Source organism: Crotalus tigris, unplaced genomic scaffold (genome assembly GCF_016545835.1).
Source record: "Crotalus tigris isolate CLP2741 ecotype Arizona unplaced genomic scaffold, ASM1654583v1 scf7180000018371.15429387391:27106975, whole genome shotgun sequence".
NCBI lineage: Eukaryota > Metazoa > Chordata > Lepidosauria > Squamata > Viperidae > Crotalus > Crotalus tigris.
The window spans coordinates 16,834,039-16,861,254 of record NW_024096970.1 but is presented as its reverse complement, the minus strand read 5'-3'; the positions used below and the strand labels follow the sequence as shown (position 1 = coordinate 16,861,254).

General features: G+C 35.4%; 1 protein-coding gene across 5 annotated transcripts in view; it reads right to left on the bottom strand.

The window, feature by feature from the left end:
- The window catches only part of CEP128 (centrosomal protein 128), a 205,657-nt gene that overhangs the window by 172,765 nt on the left and 5,676 nt on the right, over positions 1 to 27,216 (bottom strand). For all 5 annotated transcript variants that reach the window (XM_039351548.1, XM_039351544.1, XM_039351549.1 and 2 more), the window contains exons 2-11: positions 26,793 to 26,936; positions 25,084 to 25,170; positions 24,831 to 24,954; positions 24,406 to 24,524; positions 22,265 to 22,356; positions 20,510 to 20,582; positions 12,458 to 12,574; positions 9,212 to 9,298; positions 7,076 to 7,150; positions 3,464 to 3,596 (exon numbers count right to left, since the gene is read on the bottom strand). In XM_039351548.1, the coding sequence (XP_039207482.1) occupies positions 3,464 to 3,596; positions 7,076 to 7,150; positions 9,212 to 9,298; positions 12,458 to 12,574; positions 20,510 to 20,582; positions 22,265 to 22,356; positions 24,406 to 24,524; positions 24,831 to 24,954; positions 25,084 to 25,170; positions 26,793 to 26,930 (1,045 nt within the window). In that variant the 5' untranslated portion in view covers positions 26,931 to 26,936. The remainder of the gene's footprint in view (positions 1 to 3,463; positions 3,597 to 7,075; positions 7,151 to 9,211; positions 9,299 to 12,457; positions 12,575 to 20,509; positions 20,583 to 22,264; positions 22,357 to 24,405; positions 24,525 to 24,830; positions 24,955 to 25,083; positions 25,171 to 26,792; positions 26,937 to 27,216) is intronic.

Below are 27,216 nucleotides of genomic sequence, written 5' to 3'. Positions count from 1 at the left end.
TTGAACAGTAACGGAAAAACTGATTTGGGGCACTGCAGATGGGGGAGCTGCCTTCCTCAGAAACCATCTCTAACTCCAGGATAACAATTAGCTTTTTAAATATTCACATTCACCTATTTCTAAGTGAGGAAAAATAAAAAGAGGTAATACATTAACAAAAGCAGAGACCTAGAACACGTCTCTGCTTTATTTTTCTCTAGGTGGAGACAGCTCCAGAGAGATATTCCCAAGGAGGGATATTTTTAAATCAAATTTGAAAGAGGCATCGAAAATTGGATGAGAAAGAGCAAGCTTTTATTAATTAAGGATAACTTTAGTTTTTTTCCACAGTTTCTGCTTGAGATTAAATCAACAACTGAACTGAAATCATCAAGGGATGCAAAAAGGGAGCTTTTGGATTGTGAGAATCCTTTTCAGCTCAATAGCAAAGGACAAATAAGGGTCCAGAGTTGATTAGCCCCTCTAAAGCTGCTCCATTTCTCAATGAGGATGTTTTCATTTTCATTTATAAAAAATATATAGAACAGATATAGAAGAGAATAAGATAAAGAAATAAGATTTTAAGATATAGCACAGATAATTTTTGATAAAACAATAATTTTTTATCAAAATATCTACACGCTCCTCCCTTCTCAGTGCCAGGACAGCATAGCTGCCAAAACCACAATGTTGGACAGGTGGGGAAGCAGGGTAGAAGGTGAGAGCCCTGTAGCCACAGGCCTCGCCAGGAGCCAACAGAAGAAACAGAAGCCCCAAAGCCTGCTGCAAAGAAGGCCACAGGAAAGGAGACAGTAGCTGCAAAAACTGAGCTGCGCAGGGCATCTTTCTTTCTTTCCTCAGACCTGATCTGAGATCTCTTTTCCCCTCAGCTGGAACCCTCCCTTGAAGGAGGAGAAAGTACAGGGGCCCAAACAGGAACAACTCAGCAGAAAAGACAAAGAAGCAGAAATAGAAAAAGAAACCAAAAGATAAAGAACCAAATGAACTCTGTAAAAAATGGAGTATAGATCTAGAAGGAGTCCCAGTACATATATAATTATATAGAGAGAGAAATCAGCAATACAGGAATAACAGAATAACAGAGTTGGAAAGGACCTTGGAGGTCTTCTAGTCCAACCCCCTACTCAAGCAGGAGACCCTAGACCAACCATTTCAGACAAATGACTGTCCAGTCTCTCTCTCTCTCTCTCTCTCTCTCTCTCTCTCTCTCTCTCTCTCTCTCTCTCTCTCTCTCTCTATATATATATATATATATATATATATATATATATATATATATTCAAGAATATTGGTAAAAATACGACTCCCGGGCATAATTATAAATAAAAGAATAAAATACTAAGTAAAGTATTTTACTTCAACTCTCCCGGTGATCGTGTTTTTTTATATATATATATATATATATATATATATATATATATATATATATATATATGTAGATCTTTGGTTGTTCGGGTTTTCTCCTGCGTAAAATTGGAAGTGTCTTGGCGACGTTTCGATGAAGTCCCATTCGTCATCTTCAGGCTGGTGTTTTCAGCTTCGTGCTTTGCTGCTCAAAGCACGAAGATGAAAACACCAGCCTGAAGATGACAAATGGGACTTCGTCGAAACGTCGCCAAGACACTTCCAATTTTACGCAGGAGAAAACCCGAACAACCAAAGATCTACATACAAATACCCGCGAAAACCTCAGAAAACATATATATATATATATATATATATATAGTGAGAAATAGAATGATCACCAGGGTAATAAAACTATAAAATTTATTAAAAAGCGCCTAGCTTTCGCCGTCACCTGCCGGCATCCTCAGGGCTAGTGCGCCAGGGAGTGAGAGAATCACTTTTATAGGAGTAGTGAAGTCTGCGCACGACTCCTCGACCTCGTCATCGGGCCTAAATAAGGTGACTGCGCACGATTGGTCTGTTCTATATATTCTTAAACGCGAATATATATATATATATATATATATATATATATATATATATATATATATGATTTTAAAATATAATGCAGATAAATAGCCTACAGAAAATAGATGGTGGAACTACAATATACTGATATAGGAATAGGGAATTCATATAAGATAAGACTATGAATAAAGCATCAATGTAGATAGAATACTAATAGTAAGGTATTAGTTCTCTAAAATAGCTGAAGGCATTTGTAATTTACAATTCCTTTTTGTTCATTATTCTTGGTTTTTGTTTTTGTTTTTTTTTTAAAAAAAAAAGTCTACCCTAGCCATGAAGGGAGATACAAAAACAAACCAACTGCACCAGTTTCTAGTCCTTTTGTGATGAGTCTGAGTCAATCTGATCATTTGTAGTTCAGAGAAGTACCCACAACACATAACTTACTGATTGTATTAAGCAAACATGGTTGGCACGGTCTGGCCTATTTCCTTTGTTTTTATAAAAAGAGATGATAGTGGCATGGTTCCAATCAATATAAAAATGTGCTGAACTACTAATATGGGTAAATAAGACAGCCAGCACAGGAGCCACCAACCTTGTTTTCCCTTTAGTAATTTTCGGGGTAAAGTTTTCTGCCAGAGCTCTCTCAGATTTTAGCTGTATAAGGATCTTGACCTCAGCAAGCTAATCAGGAAGACCACTTCAAGAGTCAGCCATAAAAGGATTATCTAGTGATTCCACTGTGAAAATATTCTGGCAATGATATTTCCATGCCCCTCTTGTAGCTGTTAACTAAGTGCCAGAACCAAGCATGGTTTTTAAGCTTAGCAGCTGGAATTAAACTCTCCCACCTGAATTGGACAGTCACAGTTTCAGCAGATCTAAGTGACTTCAGAGGCCTAGAATATATCCTCACAGCAACCCTGAAAATTTAGGGAATGTAACCATACTGATCTGTTCAATGCCAAATGAAACAAAGGATAAAATCTACCAAGCATAGTTGATTTATTACTTCCATCTACTGCTGTATGAGATCTTAGAAGGTAACCATACAACTCTGCCTGACATGAATAGCAAACAGAAGGTTGCTAGAGTTTCTTCCGTAGCCCATACATACACTTTTGCTTGCCTTTCAGCTTTTATTCTATTCATACAACAGGAGATGCACAGTGGAGAGTAGATTGTGAGACACTAGCAGGTCCCATAATCCTTCAGCAATCTACACGAAATTAGCATTTTCCACTCATTTTTTTATCTGAAAAAGTTTTGCAATACGTTTTCCATAACTTAAATTGTGTTTTCTTTAATTCCCAGTAACTATTTTTTACATCAGTGTCATAATTCCACAACACCCCTATGGAGTAATGAGTAAAATAAGTTAAGATGGTGAGCATTTACACACTCATTTTTAAAAATGCTTTTGTCTATGTGCTACGGCCTTAGCATTATTTATCTCTGTCCCTTGGCAAAATGTGGCTTACCATTCCAAATACTAAGTTCTTCTCTTCACAGTAATGGGTACCAAAAGTAAAAGGAAAAGTCCTACCTCTTTGCTTCCTCCTGTCATCCTGTTGCTCATCTAGATGGCTTTGGTGATGCTTAGCAACCTGAGTTATTTGATGTTGCAGAGTCAAACGGTCCTCTTCTGCTCTAAGAAGTTGGGAACGAAGATCTTCAATCTAACACACACACATACATATACACAGACAAGTGCCAGCTTTTTAAACAAGCTAGAAAATGATTTCAATCAAATCTGGAATTGTATCTTCATGGATGTTATTAAATCTTTAAAGGATACAAAGGCACAAGCAAAATGAGATTCTTAGCTATTATCCATGAAGTATAATTAGTAATAAATCAAATACATGAAATATTGATATCTGCCATTAAATTTATTTGCCACCTATCTTGCTGTGGGGCTACTGTAGGCAGCTTACAATAATAAAAAGGAAGAAAATGAAAGGAATATAAACAGAAGTAAAATAATAGAACCATAAAATAAACAATGAAAAAGAACACAGTCAGAATACTTCAATACGATAATAATATGTCATGATCTCATTAGAAATTGAACTCTGCTATAGCTATAGCATCTTATTTTGAATATAAGAGAAGTAAATAGTAAAGAGCATGAATTAATGAATGAACTCAAATGAAAGTAATATTTCTGTATGTTTGTGAACCTAAAAAAAAAAGAGGATGGATATCATAGATTTGAATGGCAATGGTATAATGTTACAGAGTGGAGAAACTGAAAGTGTAGGTATCCTAAAGCTGCTTTTTCCAAAAGGAAACTGGATTTGGTTTTTCCTTTGAAAACATTTTCAAAGAAAAAAACAAGTCCAATTTTCTTTTGGAAAAAGCAGCTTTGGGACAACCATGACCTGAATGATTAAGAATCTCCATAGACCTGAAGGTGTAGGTTTAATTATCACTGAAAGAGCTAAAATACTGTATATGTCAGAAAATACGATTTCATATCATCCAGATTGTTCTAGTACATATGAAAGTAGAAACACATACATTAGTAATAATTGAATATTAGTCTCCCATTAACAGTAATTATAGAAAAAATGATGAGTCTGAATAAATGCAAACCAGAGGACAAATTTGTTCCACACAACATGAATGCATGGTGGGGACAAGATGAAAGAGTAAAGAAAAAGTTCCAGGGTTCAGAGTGCAAGAATGGAAGTTGGGGAAAATATGGACATGTAAGAATATTCAGATTCCTGTTGAAAGGAATATTTTAAATGAAATGTTAAGATGACAAAATTTAAATATATATGGAAATGACTGTGGGATATCACAGGAGAAAATTAAACATCTGAACACAATGGAAATAGGTTACTATGTATGGTAAACCAAGAAGAGTCAGGATGAAGAATGGATGAATGAATAATAAAAAATGTGGAAAAAATACACTACAGGTAGTCCTCGCCTTACAATCACAATTGAGCCGAACATTTCCGTTGTTAAGTGAGACATTTGTTAATTGATTTTTGCCTCCTTTTGCCTCCTTTTGCCTATCTTACTACAGTTGTTAAGTGAATCACTGCAGTTAATAAGTTAGTAACCCTAGTTGTTAAGTTAATTTGGCTTCCCCATTGACTTTGCTTGTTAAAAGGTTGCAAAAGTGGACCACATGACACTGGGACACAGCAGTGGTCATAAATATGAACCAGTTGCCAAGCATCTGAAGTTTGATCACACGATCATGGGGATGGTACAAAGGTTGTAACCATGAAAAATTGTAACTTTTTTCAGTACCATTGTAACTTTGAACAGTCTCTAAATGAACTGTTGTAAGTTGAAGACTACCTGAATGAAAGAAGACTATTGAGATGTCTCAGTTATACAGACAAAATGGATGAAGATCAAATTGCAAAACAAGTATGTGAAGAAAGAATGGATGCTTTGAAATGTTGTTTGACCTAAAAAGGAATAGCGTGATGGGTATATATAAATATACACTTGTCATGCAGGCATACCTCAGGTACAGAAAGGCATGTTCAAAACCTTACATATGAAAGACCTTGACTGGATCTTTTGATTTTATATATTATACTAAAATAAATCAGCCACAGAGTTGCTGATTGGGATTGACTCTTCCTGCCTATACCATTTTCCTAATTCTCATTAGATAAATAATTCTCATCTAGCTACTGTTTTCCTTAAAGGTGGAAAACACATATCAAATTATTATATGTCTAATAATGATTATAAGCACAATATACAAAATTTTGAATGGAAAGATGGAGGCAGAGGTTTAATTGTGTTGCTGGAAAAACAAAAACATATCAAAAAGAAATTAGATATTATAAGGAATTCATTTTCAAACTATAATTTCTTTATGAGAAATGCAGAAAAGTATTACAACTTCACCACACATGAGAAAAATATCCAACACATTGGACATTGTGTTAATTTATTTAATTATAAGGCAGGATCTTTTACATTCTTTCAAAACATATCAGAATGCCTATATTACAGTGGTTCTCAACCTTTTTAATGCCGCGACCCCAACCGGTCGTAAGTCGAGGACTACTCAACCAGTCATAAATCGAGGACTACTCAACTGGTGCAGCAACGTTTGCAGAATGGGACTTTTGGCGGGCTCAGCAGGGCAGAGACAGCCTGGACAATTCCTATTGGCTTCTATTCAAGCCAATAAAATAAAAGGGAGTACCACAGCTAAGGAAAAGAGGGGAAAAAATGACGGACTGCGTTGTTTGGCAACCCCCGTGAAATGGTCGTTCAACCCCAACTGGGGTCCTGACCCACAGGTTGAGAACCACTGCTATATTAGGAAGCCTGAAGTTTTGAATTAGCACATTACATTAATGTATCCTGAGCAATAAATAGAACATTTCAATCTGTATTACTTATTATGCTACTTTATTTTCAAACACATTAATCTATCACTTATATAATAGATACTGTGAATGAGTTTCAGAAAATGCAAAAAACAAGTGAACAAACAAAACCAAATCGAAAACTCAAACCAATTAAGATTATGAAAGCTTTTATATGACCAGAGACAGCCCACCTTCTTTAAAACACAGCTTGTTTTAACAGTATCAGTTACAGCAAAGAACAATTGAAATGTAGAATATCTCCAGGAAACAAATGCTTTGAATTGCAGCAAACTAAAATATAAGAAATTAAATATGCAAATGAAACATGCATTGGTATTCTGTATGATAGTTTTCTGCAATCCTGTAGGAAAGAGTTCCTTCTGCACTCCATTTAGTCCAAAAATGTACAGCAGAAAACTATTGCAAATGGAATACAGAGAGCTGGTTCAAATCCCCATGTAGTCATGAAACCAATTTGCTGATCTCAAATCAAATGCTCTCTCCTTTTAAAGTGTCCCACGCTGAAGGGCAAATATACAAAATGTAAAACAATAGACTAAATCCCTTTCTTTAAAAACCTGGAGAACATCTTTGATAGGTTGGTGCTATCTCATAAGGCAAAACAAGACTACTGTCTTCTGTTATATATTTCTAGGCTTTTTTAAAACATATTTAATTTTGTAATCTAACTTAGGACACAGACTTCTGAGCATATCCTCAGCACATCTCCTCCCAATTGTCTGCTGAGATAGCTAGTACAAACTTTATGAAACCCAAATATTAAATGTTAAAGCAATTACCTGATGGAGAAGAATTTCTCTATTACTTTCTGAATGATCAAGTTTCCTCCGGGAATGCTCCAAAACCTGTTCAAGCTTATTAGAATAAGAAACAATTTCATTGCTAGTATTGTTTGGGTTATATTAAGTATCATACCTAAATAACTCAAAGTATTTTGAAAGTGCTATTTATTAAGCAATGCTATATGTAAATTCAAAAATGCTTTTCATCTCAGTGGTATTTTAAAGCAAGTGATCTGTTTACAGACAAATCTGTCTGTCTGTCTGTCTGTCTGTCTATCTAGTATCTATCCGTCTAAGTATGTATCTATGTATGTATGTATGTATCTATCTATCTATCTATCTATCTATCTATCTATCTATCTATCTATCTATCTATTTGTTGCCTATCTTGTGGTATGAGAAATTCTGAAGAGCATTGACTTTTCTTTAACATTCTATTACATAATTAAGCCACTGAGTCTAATGCATTTTTAAGGTGATTTAGTTCCTAGAAATCTCTTGGTATGCCAGATAGGAGTGTAGGATACGAACAGCCTAAATTTCAGCCCAGAACGCAGGATAGAAAAGAACATTGCATATATTAACCAGCAATACAAAACAGAAAGAAAGTGCAATGCTCTTACAAAATGACTGATATTAAAAAAAAAGTATCAACGCCTCAGGATTGATCTTCTATGATTTTCAAGGCACAATTCAAGATGCTGAAACCAAAACTTTGAACAGCTTGGATCTTATTGTAACCACTAAGAACAAAATGTCCTCTTCCAATATTCCCCTTTGAAGAATATCTGGAAATAATAGTTGGTGCAAACATGTGGCAGCCAAAATAATACAGTTTGGTTTTTTTTTCTAATTATATCACTTCACATTTAAGCTGCTTTGCCTGGCAGTTCATTTACAGATCAAGTGCAAAATACTATATATTATCAACCAGGATATCTTCATACATAAACCTGCCCATCAACTGCATTCATCTTCAGAGGCACTATTCTATATACCAGAGATCCCCAACCTTTTGGGCACCGGAGGGGGTATCATTTTGTGTAATGCCTGCAGCCCGCTTTGCTTGTTTACGTGGACTGGTTTCTGGCATGCCGCAGCCCGGTACTAGTCCATGGACCAGGGGTTGGGGACCCCTGCTATATACCATTGCCCAAAGAGTATAGCAGAAAGATGAAGAATATTATTTTTGGTGACGGCTCTTTGTAATTCTCCCAACAAGGATATTTGGTCTGCTTTCTTCCACCAAATTTAATTCTTGCGTGTCTATACATAAATTTCAATTATTCAAGTTCTCTTGGTTTTAATAAGATATAACTGGTTTAAACCAGACTTAAGTTCAACTGATGTTCAAGTCATATTCCGTTTGCAGCCTACCCACCACAACTTAAATTTTCTTGTATGGGGCCAAAAACTATGGAACCTCCTTTATTTGAAGGTACAGATAATTATTAATGTTGTTTCATTTGTGCCACATTCAGAGCCTATCAGTATAGACAATAAACAAAGTGTTTTCTTTTTAAAAAATTGCAATATTTAGGATTGAAAACCAATGAGAAAAGAAGTATATTTTGTCCTGTTTAGGATGGTTTTCATGAAATGTTGTGAACTAGGCTTAAGAAACAATTTCAGTTTGAAGCCCAATTTCTCAGTTCAAATCCCCTTTATAAGCAGAATTGCATGAGGAACATGGGGCAACAAACAGCAAGATCCGCCATAATTCTGACTACACTTCATTAGCTGATTGGTGAATGCTTGCCAGGGGATAATTATTCTACTTGGAGAGATCTCCCCATGTAATTTAGAATTATGATCATCCAGAGTTCTATGGGGAGCTTACATTAGTAGAACAGATGCTCCATGCATACTATCATCATCAGGCTGAACACTTGGCTTAACATTCCAACATGTGCAAAAATGCCTTCCATACAGAAAAACAGCATATGATGAGGAATGGTTCAATCAGCTTCCCTCTCCTCCCTTTTCTATATTTTGCCATCTTAACATGAAAAAATAAACCACAACTATGCCATCTGATAGCTGGGGAAAAGTTCAAGCGCCTTTTTTCTTAATCACATAGGGAAAAGCCACTACAAGTCACCACATCACTACAATAGAATTTTTAAATCTTACTTTGCTTTTTTCATCTTCCACTTTTGCAATTTTATTTTTCAAGATAATTTCTGCTCCATTGGCTTTAGCATCTTGTTGCTTTAAAGCCTTGAAAGAAAAAGAGAGAGGTGGGATTCAAGGGAATAATTAATGTATAAATATGCTAAACAATATTGACTTTGTTCTCTTTTGTCTGATGATACCATATAAACTATATGTACATATTGTAGATGCATACTGTTCAAAAATAAAAGCTGACACTGACATATCCTAATCTGTGAATATCTCTGGTCCAAACATTGAACTAAATTTCACTGAAGACCTGTTGTTTTTTTTTTATCAGAGTACCACTCACCATATCGTATGGTACAGACCAAGCAAGAAAGGTTGTATATTAAAAGAATTCAGAAGTCACTGATTTCCCATATGCAAGTAGTCCTTATTTAGCAACCACTCGTTCAGCAACCATTCAAGCTTATTGAACAAATTGTAATTACTATGGGACTTTGTATTTATGGCCATTGCAATCACCTGATCATGATTTGTGATCTTTCCTGTCAGTTTCCCACAAGCAAACTCAATAGGGAACTCAGCAGATAGTTGGAAATGGTAGTTGTGTGACATCCCTGCTTAACATCTGGCATGGTCCTCATTTAACAATGGCAACCAGGACTGCCACTATTAAGCAACAGTCACATGGTTTTCAAATTTACAACTGTGTTACTTATTGATGGAGTTTCCAGTCTCTATTAGCACTGTTAAATGAGGACTATCAGTAATGTATATATATATATATATATATCTTTGCCTCAAAAACAGCCTGTGCTTCATGCACGGAACTACAATTCTTTGTAAAGAGGTATGAACTGCAAGGGATTGCATAGATATTGTTTCCATCAGAGGATGATAGGATAAACTTAAATCAGGCAATGAGGAAATGTAACTCAATGCCTATCATAAGGAGATCCCCAAGGCTCTAGTTTTCTCATGAGCCTTTTTGCAGGTAGCAGCTTTAGCTTCAAAGAAACCCTTTTCAATTTCAGACCAAAGCCAGATAGAGAAGATAAAGCACTAACTCTTTCTTTCTCAGCTATTTGTACATTCAAAATCATCCTTTTAATCCATTGCTCTTCTTTCCAAAACACACAAGTGATAGATCCCTATATAGCAGATATTCCTGAGGAAAATAGCAGAGAGATATATAATCTTGCCAATTGTGCAAATGGTGTCCAACCCTGACATTTAGGTTTAAGCCACTTACCATTGCTACATATGCCACAGGAGATGAGAACTACAAAATTGCCACATAATTTATGGTTCTACTTCATAGCTTTTTCAGATGTTTAGTCAAAAATCTTAAAAGTTTGGGGAGACAGAAAAACCATATCCAGCAGGAAGAGCTACACAAATTTTTACAATAATGTATTAAACCTTAATTCTCAGTTCTTGGTGACTTGCAACATACTAATATAAGGTCTTCATGTATAACCCCGCCCTGCCAAACCTTTAATTCTCACATACACAGGTTGAATTCAACAAACAGCTGAGTTTGTACTACTGTAGCCCTCACTCATATGACTTTATGGAAGCTTATAAATAAATATATGGTTATACCAGAAGATCTTTTGAATTGACTATTGCTATCATCAGTTATGATCATGTTCTGGTCAGTGCAATATTATTGTACTGCACTCCCTATAATTCCATTGTTCTGGTATGCTGCCTGGGTTCCTTGATGCTGAGAAAATTTATAAATTGTGCAAAATTTGCTTCCGGGTACAATTTAAGGTGCTAGTTAACATCTTTAAAGTCCTACATGGCCTAGGGCCAGGCTCTTTGAAGGCTGCCCATTACATCCATCTGGCCCACCAGGATTGGAAGGCAGGGTATCCCATCTATTAGGGAAGTTTATCAAGCGAGACCACTTCCCACTATAGTAAAAGGTAAAGGTAAAATTTGCATGAAGAACGTTAACAAAATATTTACTAGCATATATAAGTTTGATAAAAAATTAAATGGTTTTTTTTTTAAAAAAAATACCTTGTAAAAGTGCATATTTGGGTTTGCAGGGTATAGTACGATATTAAATTATACATCAACTTCCTAAATCCAAAATAAGCAGAAGCCCAAAAGCAATCAAAAGAAAATGCTAGTCATTGTGAGAATCTTCACTGCGGAACTTAACTACTTTCATTTCCTCTTTGCTCTAATCAATCACAATCTTTCACAATCATTCAAGGTAATTTAAAAGGGAAGGAGAATACCAGAAAAAAATTCTTGACCTAATAAGAGCACATGAAGTTGAAAAGCTATTACTTTTACTAAACTTTTTTCCCCCTCTTCTTTTTAATGTGACCTCTAAAGAGAAAGCCACTTTTTTCAAAACTGAAAGCATCAATCTAAATTAATCTCTAGCGACTTATACTTCTCTATATAATCTACAATTACTTTTCAGAAAAATGCACCCAGGTCACTATATTTATTAAAGCAACCAAATATGATATTAAACTTTTCATAGACTCGGTGAGACACCAGAGTAAAGTCAATTGAAAATGACTGCCACTAATTGCCCAGACATTTAAGTTAATTCCAAAATTATAAGCTATATATTTAAAAACCCTGGCCTCTCAAGTACAGGGGTGGAGGAAATTAACTACCTCTCCCATATGCACTTTATGCATTCTTTTCAAAGAAAAGGTGGGAAAGGCTTTATTGTTCTGAAGCAAACAATAGCTCAGTTTGCCTTCACAGCACAGACTCTTGTTCTCCTGGATGCATTTCCATTCATACACAGCTGATTATGCGGCACCAGGAAACTGGCTACCCATTACATTACATTTACTATTCAAAAGAAAAGTATATGCTAGTGACTGTTAATAATACCTTCAATAGTTTAAATCTTAAATGTACCTGAAATTGTTTTAAGTCAGCATCCTTTCAACTATTGTATAATGGGAACCAATACTCCCTGCTTCCAGCATGAGAAGTCTTTTTTTATAGAAGAAAAGTTACCAGATCTAGACTTAGAATTACACTGGATAGCAGCAGAGAAATTTCCTTTACTGCTGTGCTGTCAACTGGCAGTTATTTGGATTTTGTAGTTGAAATCTGGGAGCCACACATCACCACTGTCTTGTCAGTTTGCATGACCTCTATCATGGGGGGCAGGAGGGAGGAAGTCATCCTTTTAAATAATTAACACAGGCTAGATTGCTAGCATGAAGCACTTTTGTAGTTTTAAACGTATACCAAGGCCTTTATGCATACTTCCTGCAGGTGCACAGACATGTGTCCCAGTTGGTCTTGGCGTCTTTCTACCAACTGCCTTTCTGATCGGATTTCTCGTTCAATCTCTTGAAGTCTTCTCTCCACCCGCTCTGATACCTATATAAGCATGCAGATTTCAGAGAAGAAACTTTTGTTAAGATGTTGAGAAAGCAAACAGAAATGCTCCAAATTTATAACAGAAGGAAAGTACCAAAATGTAATTGCATATTTAATTTATTCCAAACATTAACACTATTATAAGATGTGCTTATTGTAGAAATATGAACCAAATAATAACCTGAGCAAAACAGAACCTATAGAGTTATATCTGATTGGAATCTGTTTATTATTAGAAGATTCCCTTGCATTTTTTTTCACCAGCAGAATGGGGAAAGGGATTATCAGTAATTGTTCCCTTTGCCTTGGTTTTGCTCTGACCTCACAGTTGGTCTACTATCTTTCAGCACAAAATGAGAACTAGCATGGAGAGGCTTCAGATATAAGGAAATTGCTGCAAATTATTCTTTTGCATCGTGCTGATAGAATCCTCTGCTGGAGCATAAAAACCTCCTTACCTTGAATAAGACCATTTGTTCAGCTAGTTTTGGTATCAGATAGCAGAAGATCTTAACATTATGAAACAAGACTTCTCCATCTCTATTTAGAAATACGGGAGTTTGAATCTGCAATGTTCTACAAGCAATGAATATGCCGTACTACCGTGATTTAGCCTGTTTTAAAATCTAAAGTCATCAAAAAGATCCATAAACCACTATTAAGACATATTTGTATGAGACAGCTTTTATACCGCTAACTAGATGTCCATGAATGAAAGAACACAATTTAGAAATAACTTGCAATCTTACAATTAAGCTGCAGCTGCTTAAGCAAATGTTTTTACTGAGAAAATATGTCTTGTCCACTGCTACCAATTAACTTTTCCCCCTACCACTATTTGCATTAATAACACAGTGGATATGAAAGCCAAGAATAGATGGATTAGGCTATTCTAATTGTTTATACCAAGTTCTGCATTTGTTTATTTGATGATCTAAGACAGTGAAAAATATTTTAAGCCAGAAGAAATCTTAGAAAACAAACCAAGCATAAGAATTATGTTCACTGGTGGAGTTTCATATCCTGCCTAGTACTTTGTCATTTCCCATATAATAAAATCAAAACAAATTATGTAAAATAAAATGAATCCAAATATGTAAGTTTGTATTCGTTGTCCGCTTCATTTTTTTTTATCTCCACTCATTTTCCCCTTGGAAAATTACATCTATATCCTCTGAAACTTCAGATGTTCTCTACTTGTTAAGGCATTGATGAGATTCTGATCAGCTTAAATTCAACAAGTTTATTACAACCATTGGCTTCCATGTTATATCCTGAGACATAAAACTGGGCATTGTTTTCATTTGCATCGCATCAGTATATAGTATGGAGTATGGAAAGTAATACTCATCAATCAAAACACTGTTGCAACCAATCCAGCAAAGGAGATTCCCATGCTAAAACTGGTTATGCAGCTATTTCAGACACAAGGTTGAATCTGTATTCCAACATTCACATCTGGATCCTGTTAAATTAGTAGGAAGAGCCTTTTGATATTGGCAGGAACGTACATCTCCTCCCAGGGATGCTAGCTGTGCACATGTAGAATTAGATTAGGGCAGTAATGTGAAAAGATTGTATTTCCATATAGCAATGCCAGTACAGTATATTTCCATATATCAGTGCCAGGTTTTTTTAAACTGTTATTAAAACTTTCCTGAACAAGAAGAACTGAATTAGAATAACTTCTAATTTTTAAATAATAAAATATGATTGAATGAATCAGGAATTTTATTTTAATTGCAATTGCTTGCTTCAATTTTCTAACTTTGCAAGATAGAGGGAGCACTCATGTTTGATAAAGCTGAATTCTTTCCTTTATTTATTTGCAGACACTACCCTCTAGTGGCAAGTAACATTTACATGTTTAGCATGTCTAAAATGATATTCTGCTGCCTAGTCTACCGTTTCCCACATAAATTCATTCAAATATTAAAGTAAGTTTTTGTACAGTGGCACACCTAGTTTTTAAACATACATACATACATACATACATACATACATACATACATACATACATACATATTCTTAAGAATGCTAAAAATATATATATCCTGCTGTTACTTGGTTTTGATAAAATGCTTCCTTACAAAAGATGCAAGACCAAAAGCATTTTTCTTGCTTTTCTTTTTTGTGGGAAAAGGTGTTTAAATCATATCAAGGGATGGATAATTAATCCATGGTTACTAAAACTTAATTTCCAATGTACTGAAAAGTATTACTTTTCAAACTTTGAGGGAGGGGATGGTTCACCTGTTCTGAAAAAGGAGGTGGTCTGCTCTTTCCTTAAGAAATCATCACTGGATCCCATGAAATTAAACAATTTTTGTCTAGTCTTCACCTTCTCATGTTAGAGTAAGTTATTGAGAAGATGATTGACTTCTAGCTCCAGAAGGCCTTCGAGTTAATGGATTATCTGGATCCTTTTCACTGATGTTTTGGACTTGTTATAGCACTGCATGGTCACATTTACAGATGATGGGTTTCAGATCTGGAATGTGGGGGAAACACAATTATTTTGACCTCCATGACTCTCAGCAGCCTTCAACATGATAGCAGTGTTCCAATATCTCAGGGGCTGCCATAAAGAAGAGGGAGTCAAGCTATTCTCCAAAGCACCTGAAGGCAGGACAAGAAGCAACGGGTGGAAACTAATCAAGGAGAGAAGCAACCTAGAACTAAGGAGAAACTTCCTGACAGTGAGAACAATTAATCAGTGGAACCGCTTGCCTCCAGAAGCAGTAAATGCTCCAACACTGGAAGTTTTTAAGAAGAGACTGGACAGCCACTTGTCCGAAATGGTGTAGGGTTTCCTGCCCGAGCAGGGGGTTGGACTAGATGACCTCCAAGGTCCCTTCCAACTTTACTACTATTATTATTATTACATCATTGATCATGGATATTTCTAGGCCATATTAGGAGAGGAGGAACAGTTTACATTTATTCTTCTTCTTTCTCCAGGGCTGCTTCCGGTTGGTGATGATGGGGAGAAAAATCTAGCTTCCGATTCCTACTTTTCAAGATGCTTCAGGGTTTTATTCTCTTCTATTCAACATCTATATGAAGTTAATGAGGTCATTCATTGACAGAGAGTGATGTATCATCAGTAGGGTGATGGTATCCAATTTATATCTCCACCCTGTGATAACCAAATAATGCCACTAAGGTCCTTTCCTAATGTCTGTAGGCTTGGGGGATTTGAATGGGGAAGAACAGATTATAGCTCAACCTTGGTAAAACCAAACAGCTGTGACTTTTGTGGCCTCCAGGTGCTGGAGATTTTCTATTTTTAACTCTGAATAGAGTTGCACATTCTCTGGCAAAGTTGGCACTCAATTTGGAGTATCCTCTTGGTCTCAAGCTCCTGATTCAATGCTAGAGGGCCTTTGCACAAATCTATCTTGTGTGCCAATTGCACTCATTTCTCTTTTTTAAATATTTTTATTGAATAACAAAAATTAAAAACATTGAACATGGTAAATCAGAACTGACATACATCTCAGTTCATATTCACAATTAATTACTAATATAAGAAAAAAAACCCTTTACAATAACATCACTCTAATCTCAATCTTAACTTATCTCATTACAATTGCACTCATTTCTCAATTGAGAAGCCTTGTTCATGAACACGCTGTAGTCACCTCCTGATTACACTAATGCATTGGGGCTGCCTTTGAAGAGCATTCAAAAGCTGCAACTGATCTAGAATGCTGCGGCAATTTGGGATATGCCATAATATGCTTCTATAGCATATCAGTGCTCTGTGAATTCTACAGGCTTCCAGTTGGTTTACAGGGGCAAATCAAAGCCAAGGCCAATTATTTGCAGGTCTGCTTGTTCCAATTCTTTCTGCTCACCGTATGAGAGCTAACAGGGTAGGTATGCTCTGAGTCCCTTCTATAAAGTAATATTATTTAACAGGACCTAGAAGGCATGCCTTCTCTGTTGCAACACCTGCCTTCTACAAGAGCATCTCTCACCTCCTCCCCCAAAGATCCAAGCCATCCTGACCCTGTTATAACCTTCTATAACTCTTTAAAGACCTGGTCTTTCCCTTAAAAATTGGAGCCTGGATATTAGGCAAACTCAGTTGGTTGGTTTGTTGTTCTGACTGCTATTGATTTGCAAGAGGAAACAGGTTGCTTGAATCTTAGGCATATTGTATTATTTGTTAGCATTGTTCAAACTATTTTGGGTTGTTACTTGTGAAAGGTTTTAACTTGCTGTTAGTCTCTCACATGCTCATTTGCAAGATAGCAGCCCAATAAATTGTTAAAATAAATTAAACTAAGATATTAAGATGTTAAACTCTGTCTGCCATTCTGTCATATAATATATATATATTCTGTCATATATATATATATATATATATATATATATATATATATATATATAATGTTTAAGAACACACGGGCTGATGAGTGACAGCTAGAAACAATACGGCCAATTGGGGGAGACAGACCAGTAACTCGCTCCATGAGCAGAGCGCAAAAATGGCCAGCTTTATAAGCAAGCTCCCAAAACACCGGCATTTTACCCTGACGACATTGGCAGTTAGCCAATGAAAGCTAAGTGTATTAAAACAGTTTTGTCTGTATTTTATCCTGGTGTTCGATTATCTTCTTGAATATTCGTACTTTTAGCATAATTAAGGACAATACACACACATACACACATACACACACACACACACATACACACACACACACACACACACACCGTATATTCCGGCGTATAAGACGACTGGACATATAAGACGACCCCCAACTTTTGAGAAGACTTTCAGGGTTTAGAAAGTCGTCTTATACGCCGGAAAATACGGTACAATATTGAATTTCTGTTTATAGATGAGCACAATAAGAGCTCCATTCCTTTGTTGCTAGAAAGCGAGTATTGCCCACCACTGCTTCCCTAATGCTTCCTGAACTCAGCTGGTATTTTTTCCCCATATATTTTATTGATTTTTTAAAATATAAATCACTTAATAGTTGGTAAACAGTGTGTTTGCTGGGTTTACATCTGTAAAGAAAAAATTAAAAATTTAAATGGGATTTTTGAATGCTTTGTCCTGCTGGCTGAAGTCCACATGCCTTAAAATTGTCAAGGTTGAGAAACACTGTGTTAGTGCTTATTTCTGTAAAAAAAAAAATAGGGCTGGCCACTAGGGGGCAGATTGGTTTTAAATTCAGAGAACAGCTACCCAGTGTATAAGACAACCCCTGACTTTTGAGATTTTCAGGGTTTAGAAAGTCATCTTATACGCCGGAAAATACGGTACATACATACTTGCAACCTGAGGATGGAAAAGAGGTGAGACGAAACAGAAGGTGGTTTTTTTTCCACATACGCAATATTTCTAATGAGAAAGGAAAGGAAATTTAAATGGACTAAAAAGCTGGCAGGAAAAGAGTTGTTGGACTGGCAGGAGGAAGAAGAAGAGGAAGTAAAATGACTAGCAAACAAACATTTAATTATACAGTTGCAGACTCCTGATGAAATATTAGTTCCTCAGTGATTTAAAATCATCAAAGACAGACTGGCAGAGAGGTTACTGCACAGGGAACACCGAACTGAGTGAGATCAATCCACCAAGCATAGGTGCCCAAAGATAGAGAAGAGGACCATAAGGTCCATGAAGATTGTCAAAGACTGATAGCCACATTCTAATTGAAGCTCTTGATTAACCCTATGGGGAATTTAATAGTAACTACACTCTTAGGAATAGTTAAAGAATAGAAATATAGTAATAGTAACTGAATAGTAAAGCAATCTGGCCATATATCAATGTACTGTATTCCACATTCTTCTGAAATCAGCAAAAAGGGAGAGGGATCAGTTTGTATGCTTAGCTGAATGACACTTGCATAATTAGTCTTGCATGGATGAAAAAGAAACTAGTCCCTTACCTAAATTACAAATAACAGGGAAAAATGAAGCTGGTTCTTGTGTGTTCACAATTTTCTTCAACTGCTATAAGAACAAAAAACAATTACTGATAACTGATAATGGGTCCATAGGATTCCAGCCATAGTAAAACTAGCAATAAGAGTCAGTCTTCCCTTGCCACAAGTGATGCCCACTAACAGAATGGGTTTGCTTTACTCCAAGGGCTGGATGTAGCACTACAACATCTTGATCTACTTTCTCTACTCATTTGACTAAATCCCCCACTCAGAAAAAGAAACTTATATAACTCCATAAGTACAATAGGAAAAAGTATAAATGGCTATATTTGACCAGAAACAGATGAAAATTTGATTGTTATGAAGGGACAACATGTGCTGCACTTCACATAGTGCAACAAATGTCAAGCTTTAAAAAATCTATTTATTACTAAAACTCCAGTTTCTGTGACCTTTAATGGGGCAACAATGTGCATCATGGGGCAATAATTTTTGAACCAAGGCGCTTTAAATGGACTTAGAGAATGTGTCCAAAATCTGGGATCCATGAACTGAAATTTGGCAAATTTTACAAACTTTTTATGACACAAAAATTAAAACAAAATATGTTATGACATAATACAAGATGCCATAAAACATTTCTTGTACTGATGTTTGATTGTGCTATACAATTCAACATAGGCTATTTTCAAGGTAGATACATCTGAATTTGTCCCAGCTTTTCTTTTGAAGGCAATACATTAAAAGTTCAGTCCCTGTTGAAAGCACTGAAGAATCTAATAAGGAAATATGAAAGGATGACCCAAAAAGGCATGGGTTGTCTAGTTATTTTTAAACCCCTGTATTATTTGTACATGGGGACAGACTAGTATAAATGTTGAAATAGCTCATATAATGAGAACACATTCAAAAACTCAGGCTCAGAAAGTATTGTGCAAGGAAAGGTATGCTCATAAGAAATGTAGCTCCTTTCCTGTAGAACTGATTCTTGGACTTGATATAGATTAATACAAATTTATATACAAATGATTATTAACAGTATTATCTTCTAATAATAAACTAAAATAATAAATGTTTAATCTAGTTCATTAGCATTCAATAACTCCAGAGAAGAAAATAGACAATGACAATTGCAATGTACAGTAAATCTAATTATGTTTCTTTTAATATCTCTCTACCAACTTCCACACCAAAGTAACTGAAGCATCAGGATCATAAAAGTTGTCTCATTCCAGTGTCACTGGAACTTCTCAACCTAAATTTCATACTCCCTTCTCTTCCCTTGCCATATTGATTTATAAAAGTAAAAAATTATTGTCTTTTGCTATGACTGTTACAGTGACATCACTGTCAGATGGAATCCAGATTCAAAACAGGGTAGGTTTCTATTCTGAAATATTCTCATCTGCTTTAGAATTTAATTTCAGATAGGAATCTGAAGAACAGCTATAATACAAACCTTCTGAAAACAGAAGCCATCTAAAGATTTAAGCATCTATATTTATATGGGACTTGACTCCTCTTCAGATATTTAAAGAGTTAATGCAAACATTAGAAAATAGCTCCCAAATTTAATTCAGATAAAATTCAAGAAAAGGTGGTATTTTTATACAGAAAAATATACAACCACATTAAATTCTTCCTAAAGTCTAAGAGGTTTCAGCTCAGAAATACAGTAGTCCCTGAATTTTTTTCTAGCACTCCATATTAGATAGATAGATAGATAGATAGATAGATAGATAGATAGATAGATAGATAGATAGATAGATAGACAGACAGACAGACAGACACTAGATAGATACTAGATAGATAGATAGATAGATAGATAGATAGATAGATAGATAGATAGATAGACAGACAGACAGACAGACAGACAGACAGACAGACAGACAGACAGACAGACAGACAGACTCTACAACAATGATAGATAGGCAGATAGGCAGGCAGCCAGGCAGGCAGGCAGATAGATTTAAAAAATCCAAATCCAAAATCTATTTAAGAAATATTGTTGATTTTTCAATACACTCACCAATTCCTGTCTTTGTGATTCATCAAGTCTGCCAGATATATCTTCTAATCTTTTTTTCATTTCAGCATCATTTCTTAGAATAAAACAAAGAAATTATACTATGTACTACATTAAGCAAACTAGTTTCTATCTTTATTACAAAATTGTAGTAACTTCTTATTTTCAGAATATGTTACTGTTTTAGAACAGGGTTTGTTTTGTTTTTTTCTTTCCTCTAATGCAGTGGTTCTCAACCTTTTTAATGTCGCAACCCCCCCAACCGGTCATAAGTCGAGGACTACTCAACTGGTGCAACACTGTTTGCAGAATGGGACTTTTGGTGGGCTCAGCAGGGCAAAGACAGCCTGGACAATTCCTACTGGCTTTTGAAATCCAATAGAATTAGACTCTATTCAAGAGAGTCTATTCTATTGGCTTTCAAAAGCCAATAGAATAAAAGGAAGTAGCACAGCTAAGGAAAAGGGGGAAAAAATGGCGGACTGCGTTGTCTGGCGACCCCTGTGAAATGGTCGTTCGATCCCAAATGGGGTCCCGACCCACAGGTTGAGAACCACTGCTCTAATGAGAAGGAACCCTAATAGAATGGAAGTACAACAAACAATTGAAGTTTATAGTATAAACTAGGTGAAGAAGCAGATAGGTGGCTTAACTTTGTTCTGAACTACCTAGAACTGTTAGAACAGAGGTCCCCAACCTTTTGGGCACCAGGGACAGGTTCCGTGGAGAGAGGTTTTTCCGTGGACCAGAGGGAGCATGATTTTGTGTGCTGCCTGCATCCCACAGATATGGCTTTGCTTGTCTGTGCAGACCAGTTGCTGGCATGTCACAGCCGAGTACTGGTCCACGGATCAAGGGTTGGGGACCCCTGTGTTAGAAGGTGCTCATTATCATTTGTATATTGCACTTGTATTATGTGCCCTGTATTAATTGCTAATAGGTTTGGGTACAATTCAAAGTCTTAGTTTTAACTTGTAAGTTCTTTACGGCTTGGCGCCTGAATACCCATTTTATGGCTTGGTGCTTGAATACCGACAAGACTGCCTTTTCTGACCAAAGTCCACCTGGGAGAAATTACTAGTAGTGTCCCATTTTCATGAACTAAGGTGACTGAGGCCAGAAAATGGTATTTATAGTCATGGCACCAATACTGAAGCAAGACTAGTTTTTTTAGTGATTGATTTCTACAGTTTGTTTATAGACTCTATTCAAGATAGCTGTGATGACTATTAAAGCTCTCAATATTTTGGAATCAGTATAGCAAGGAATATCTCTCATATGCATCTCTCCATGCACTCTATCAATGGCTCTTTCCCAGACTGCCAAGTGAAATTATGGAGGAGTTTTATAAAGGACACAGTCCTACAAGGGAAAGGATTTTCAAGCTGTATAGTTCCAATTTAAAAAATGCCTTCCCAAGGAAGGTAACTTCGCAGCCACTTAGTATTTTTCCATACCTTGCTATATTATTCCTCTTCAACAAGGCACCTTTGTATGCTTTATTTTAATAAGTGCCCACATTACATTGGGAAAATAGCTTTGATACATATCATTTTATTACTTTTATTGGATTTTTAAATATTTTCATAACTTTTGTAATGTGCCAGAGAGCTCCTGTTATTAGGCAGATACAATAAAAATAACATATAATGTAATACAATGCAATTACTTAACAGAACCTTCAAACATCAAATATTTGTTCTCAGTGTTAAATATTCAAGATTCTCCAGCAACCAGAGACACACTTTCATTTCATACCGATTTCTTCTTGAAAGTTCTCTGGTGAGGTCTTCTCCTAAGCGAATTTGTTCACTGCTGAGATCTCTAAGTGACTGATGTAAAGAATGCAGCTGCAGTATGAAGACATACAGTACATAATTAGCTGTTCCATCAGATATATTCAGAATATTTTCCAGTACACTTTTCAAAATACTGAAAGCTACAAAACAGCTATAATAACAATCATTAGAAAGTACATAATTATTAGATTTTTGCAACTTTGTATATTAAGATCTATTCAAATTAAATCAAAGGACCTGGATCAATCCTGTGTAACTAGTTCAGGGCAAAATTTATTGAAATATTTTAGTATTTAGGGGTTTTTTGGAATTACTTAATATCCTACAGATTTTTTACACTCAAGTTTTTCCTTTACTCTAAAAAAATGCATTACTTTTTTTTCAACATGTTATTCTTTTTCCAATTACTGGCACTACTTTTTGAATATCTGCTAGATTTAAGGTAGTAAATATTATTCACTCAAGAGTGTCTTAAAACACTCTTCTTAAACTATATTTTATTATATTTTTGATGCTTACTGTTGTAAATTTCTCTCATCTCTGTTCAACTGTCTTGTTATGTTATTCTTAGATTGATAAATTTCAAAAGAATCTTATCATATTAGCATTGACTGTTTTGAACATTTTAAAATACACTAGTTATTCCACAGCTCATTTAATGAAAAGCCATTAGCCAAAATCCGTTTTTACTCTCTAAAAAAAGAACTTGCAAATAGTAACAGCAGTAAACATTACTCAAAATAGTAGTGCAAGTAGTTCTTAGATTACAGTAGTTTTATACGCAATTATTCCTATATATTACATAATAAATGTATTGGATTGCACTGATAAAATGTAGTATCACATTTAAAAGCTTTAAAATTACTATTAATTGTGGTTTGCTTAGTTATTATCTAAACATTTCACCACTTGCATTCCGGAAAACTACATTTAAGCAATTATTTTTAATAAGCTTAGGACAAAGCACTAAAATTAAAAACATACTGGGTACAAATGTGTTATTCAGTATGTATAGTATTACGCAACATAGAAAAACCGTTTTAATGGTTCATCTTTGAGAAGAATTTGTCTTCTCTCCTTAAGATGGTACATTTTTAGAACACAGTAGTAATAGCAGCATATTAGAAAATACTGCATCAATTCCACATAAGCTTAAAAGTACTAATTGCCATAAGCTGTTTTATTTTGAAATGCAAAATAAGGCACAAATTTTAAAATGTTGATGCTTTAGTGCAGTTTAAGTTTGCTTTCTTTTCTTCATATGATTGTGATTATTAACATGGAGCAATTTTCCTGAAAACATATACAAAGTCCCACTAGCCCAGGAAGAAAAAAGCAAACAGGAGTCATCTACAACAGGGGTCTTCAACCTGGCTGAGGAATTCTGGGAGTTGAAGTCCACAAGTCTTAAAGTTGCCAAGGTTGAGGACCCCTGATCTACAACATACAATTGAAACCTTCTAACAGTTACCGTATAGGAGAGACAGTCAGAAGATTAACAGAGTGCAACATAAACACCAAATAGCAGTTAGATGAAGGAGAAAAAAAATCCTTCATTTCTCAACACATGGATAGACTCAGCCATAGTGTCAACTGAGTTAATATTACCATCTTACATCTAGCCAAATCCAAAATGCTAGGGAATTCCTGGAAGCCTGGCACTCAGACAAGTCAGCTATCAACAGACACATTTAGATAAATAGTTTTATGTACCATTGAAATGGGATAATATAAAATTAGGAATGAAACAAATCAATTAGAGCATATCCCCTTCAGCAAGCAAGGATTAACATCAGATAAACGTCATGCAGAAAACAATGATCCAATCAAAGAACCACCAAAGAGGACACCACATCCCCACCAAAACTGCTGGGGCAAGCTACTATATATCAATTCCCATGCTCACTCACACGGATGTTATCTAGTTGGGTAATGAAACATCTGCAAGCAAACAACCAAGAACTTCACAGATATACAATAATTCTCAAAGTCTACATCAACAACCTAATAGTTGAATTATAACTTCACTAAGTAAAAGGATTTGAAAAAAATGGTTACGGAAAAACATGAGCCTATATGCTTTTAAGAATACCTACTCACCTGGTCCAAGTTACCTCGCTGATCAACAAATCGAACAGCAGACCTAGACCGTCGTTGCCTGGTACCTAGTGTTGCACTGTAATCTCTGAGAGGAGAGGTAGGCTTGAAATGATGACCTTCTTCACAGAAAAAAGATAGGAAAATCAGCACAAATTTCTCCTGACATATAATTCATATCTGAAGGGCTGTCTATTTTTCTATGAATCTGCCAAGATACTAGTATTAATCTGCTCAAACATTATATTTTCCACCATACTTACAGGTATACATTATTCACAATAGCTACTACAAAGCAAAACTAATCAATAAAGATTTTGCTATATTCATGAAACTATAAAGCTCTATTCAAACGTTCTATTTAAAATGTCTATTCACCCACAGATAAATGAGCGTATTATTTCAGCATGAGGTTCATTAAATAATACCTGGAGTTCCACCATCCAGGTCACTTGCATACAAGCTTGAAAGAGATGCGCTTCTTACTCCAGAATTTCTCAACAGTCGTTGGTTCTTTAATTGGCCCAGGGACTCTTCCAAATTTTCTTTAAGCTATATGAAAATGGCAACTGGTTAGGTAGAAAATAATTTTCCTTCAAAATGCACTAGAGAATAGAACAGAAACAGGAATTTTACATTTTTACGGATTCTAATTATTAAATTCAACCAATAGCTGCTTACATTTGCAATTGTTGCTGCCTGCTCATTGTTATACTCTCGATATTGGCCCAACATCTGATCCACGTGTCTTAAATTCCAATTTGCATCCTTTAAATATGAGAGGAAAACATAATTACGGTAAACTATAATCCAACCTCTAAATACTGAATGTGAAATGAGGGTTAAGTGGGGGAGGTCAATATTCAAAATACGTAGTTTGTGTGCTTTTCTTACCAAATGTGTATCCTTAAAGTCACAACCAGTTTAGTACCCACTGATATTTGTGTTGTACATATTTATTCAACTTTCTTACAATTATTAATACAATGCCTCCTCCTAGGATTCTAAGAGATCCACTTCAATACAGCTGTCAAAAGTGTATTACAGTACATTTGTATTTGCTCTAACCCAATGTTTCTTGACCTTGGCAACTTTATGATGTGTGGGGCAGTTCCCAGAATTCCTCAGTCAGCAGTGGCTAGGGAATTCTGGGAGTTGAAGTCCACACATAAAGTTGTCACTATTGAGAAATGCTGCTCTAATCAATTAACTTCATAGTCTGCCTAACTATAATCATGTTGAATAATGTGGCAGTATTCAGAAACCTGCATATCTTACTGTTTCCTTGATTGTAGGTAATTTAGGAATACTAAAACATAATGAACCAAAAAGACTACAGGGAGTGAACTTGTATAGAGTTAAACCACTTACCTGTGTATCAGTAGAAACTATCTAGAAGAAACTATTTAACAGAAACTATTAAGACAAAATCCTGTCTCAAACTTTCTCAAATTTATCAATGATTGAACCTGGAATGTTTTGCATGTAAAGTATATGCACTATGACTATATTAAATCCAAGCACAAAAACTGATGACTTCTCAGCACTTTATTCCCTGTTATGACCTATTTTCTTTCTTTACTTAAAAACAGATATTGAACTAAATCTAAATATAGAGGGATATAAAGCATATAATCAGTCAGACTTTCCACTTTATATTCAATTTGTCTTTTTTTAAAAACCAACTGTGGGTTTTAATATATTATAAATCATCTTGGCCATTTTAATAGAAAAGCTATGTAGATATTTATAGTTTGAATAAATAAATAATTCTCATTTAACAACTGCCCTGTTTAATGACTGTTCTAAGTTGTGACAGCACTGAAAAGGTAATTTTACAATTAGTCCTCACATTTATGATCATCACAACATTCCCCACACTCATGATTGTGAAATGGGCATTTGCAACTAACAGGCATTTCAACCATCGCAGTGTCTCTCAGTCATGGGGTTGCCATTTGTAATGCACCCCTTCCTTAACAGGCCCTCCATAAATTCAGCCATCCTTGATAACTAGTGTTTTGTCTCCAACTCAGCCTTTCTGAGAAGAACATTGATCAAATCCAAACAAAATAGAGTTTCTAAATATTCATTAAGGTGTTCTGTTCCAGACTAGTCTTTTCATGGGATGCCACCCCTTTTGAAAGAGCAGAGCTAAAACTTGATGATCTTCCTGGGTTTATAGCCACTGTTTTATGGATGCATAGAGGCTAAGGTATGGGAAGGAGTGCTCAACTACTATTAAATAAACTACTAAGAATCTGATTAAACAAACAAACTTTTCCCAGGCTCAATGTTACAAGTCAAGACAATTATCTGACCATATAGAATTAGAACCCTTCTTTGTAATTCTACAAAATTATTCTTTAAAGCAGACAGTTCATAGCAACCTGCAAAGTATTTGCTAAAGTGTGAATCTTCTCTGCAACATCTTCGGTTTCATGATTTCGGATTCTGGTTGCTCTTATAGGACCCCTTCTTCCAATTCTACGACGGATGTTATCAGAATCGCTGGATGAATCTGCCATTGGAATCTTAAGGGTGAAAAGGACTCACATTAGTAAATTTTATTACATTTTGTCAATTGCAGTATCATATCACCACGAAACAAACATACATACATACACACATTCCCAATTACTAACCTTCTCACTTTGACAATGAGGACACTTGAAAAAGATTTTGAAGGACAGGTAGATTCAGCATACAATATGTACAGATCTACTGTTTACGCATAGCCTAGACTTTGCCATTTCCTTAACATATCACAATCTCACTAATCTGTGCTTGCATTAATAATAATGACAAACTATA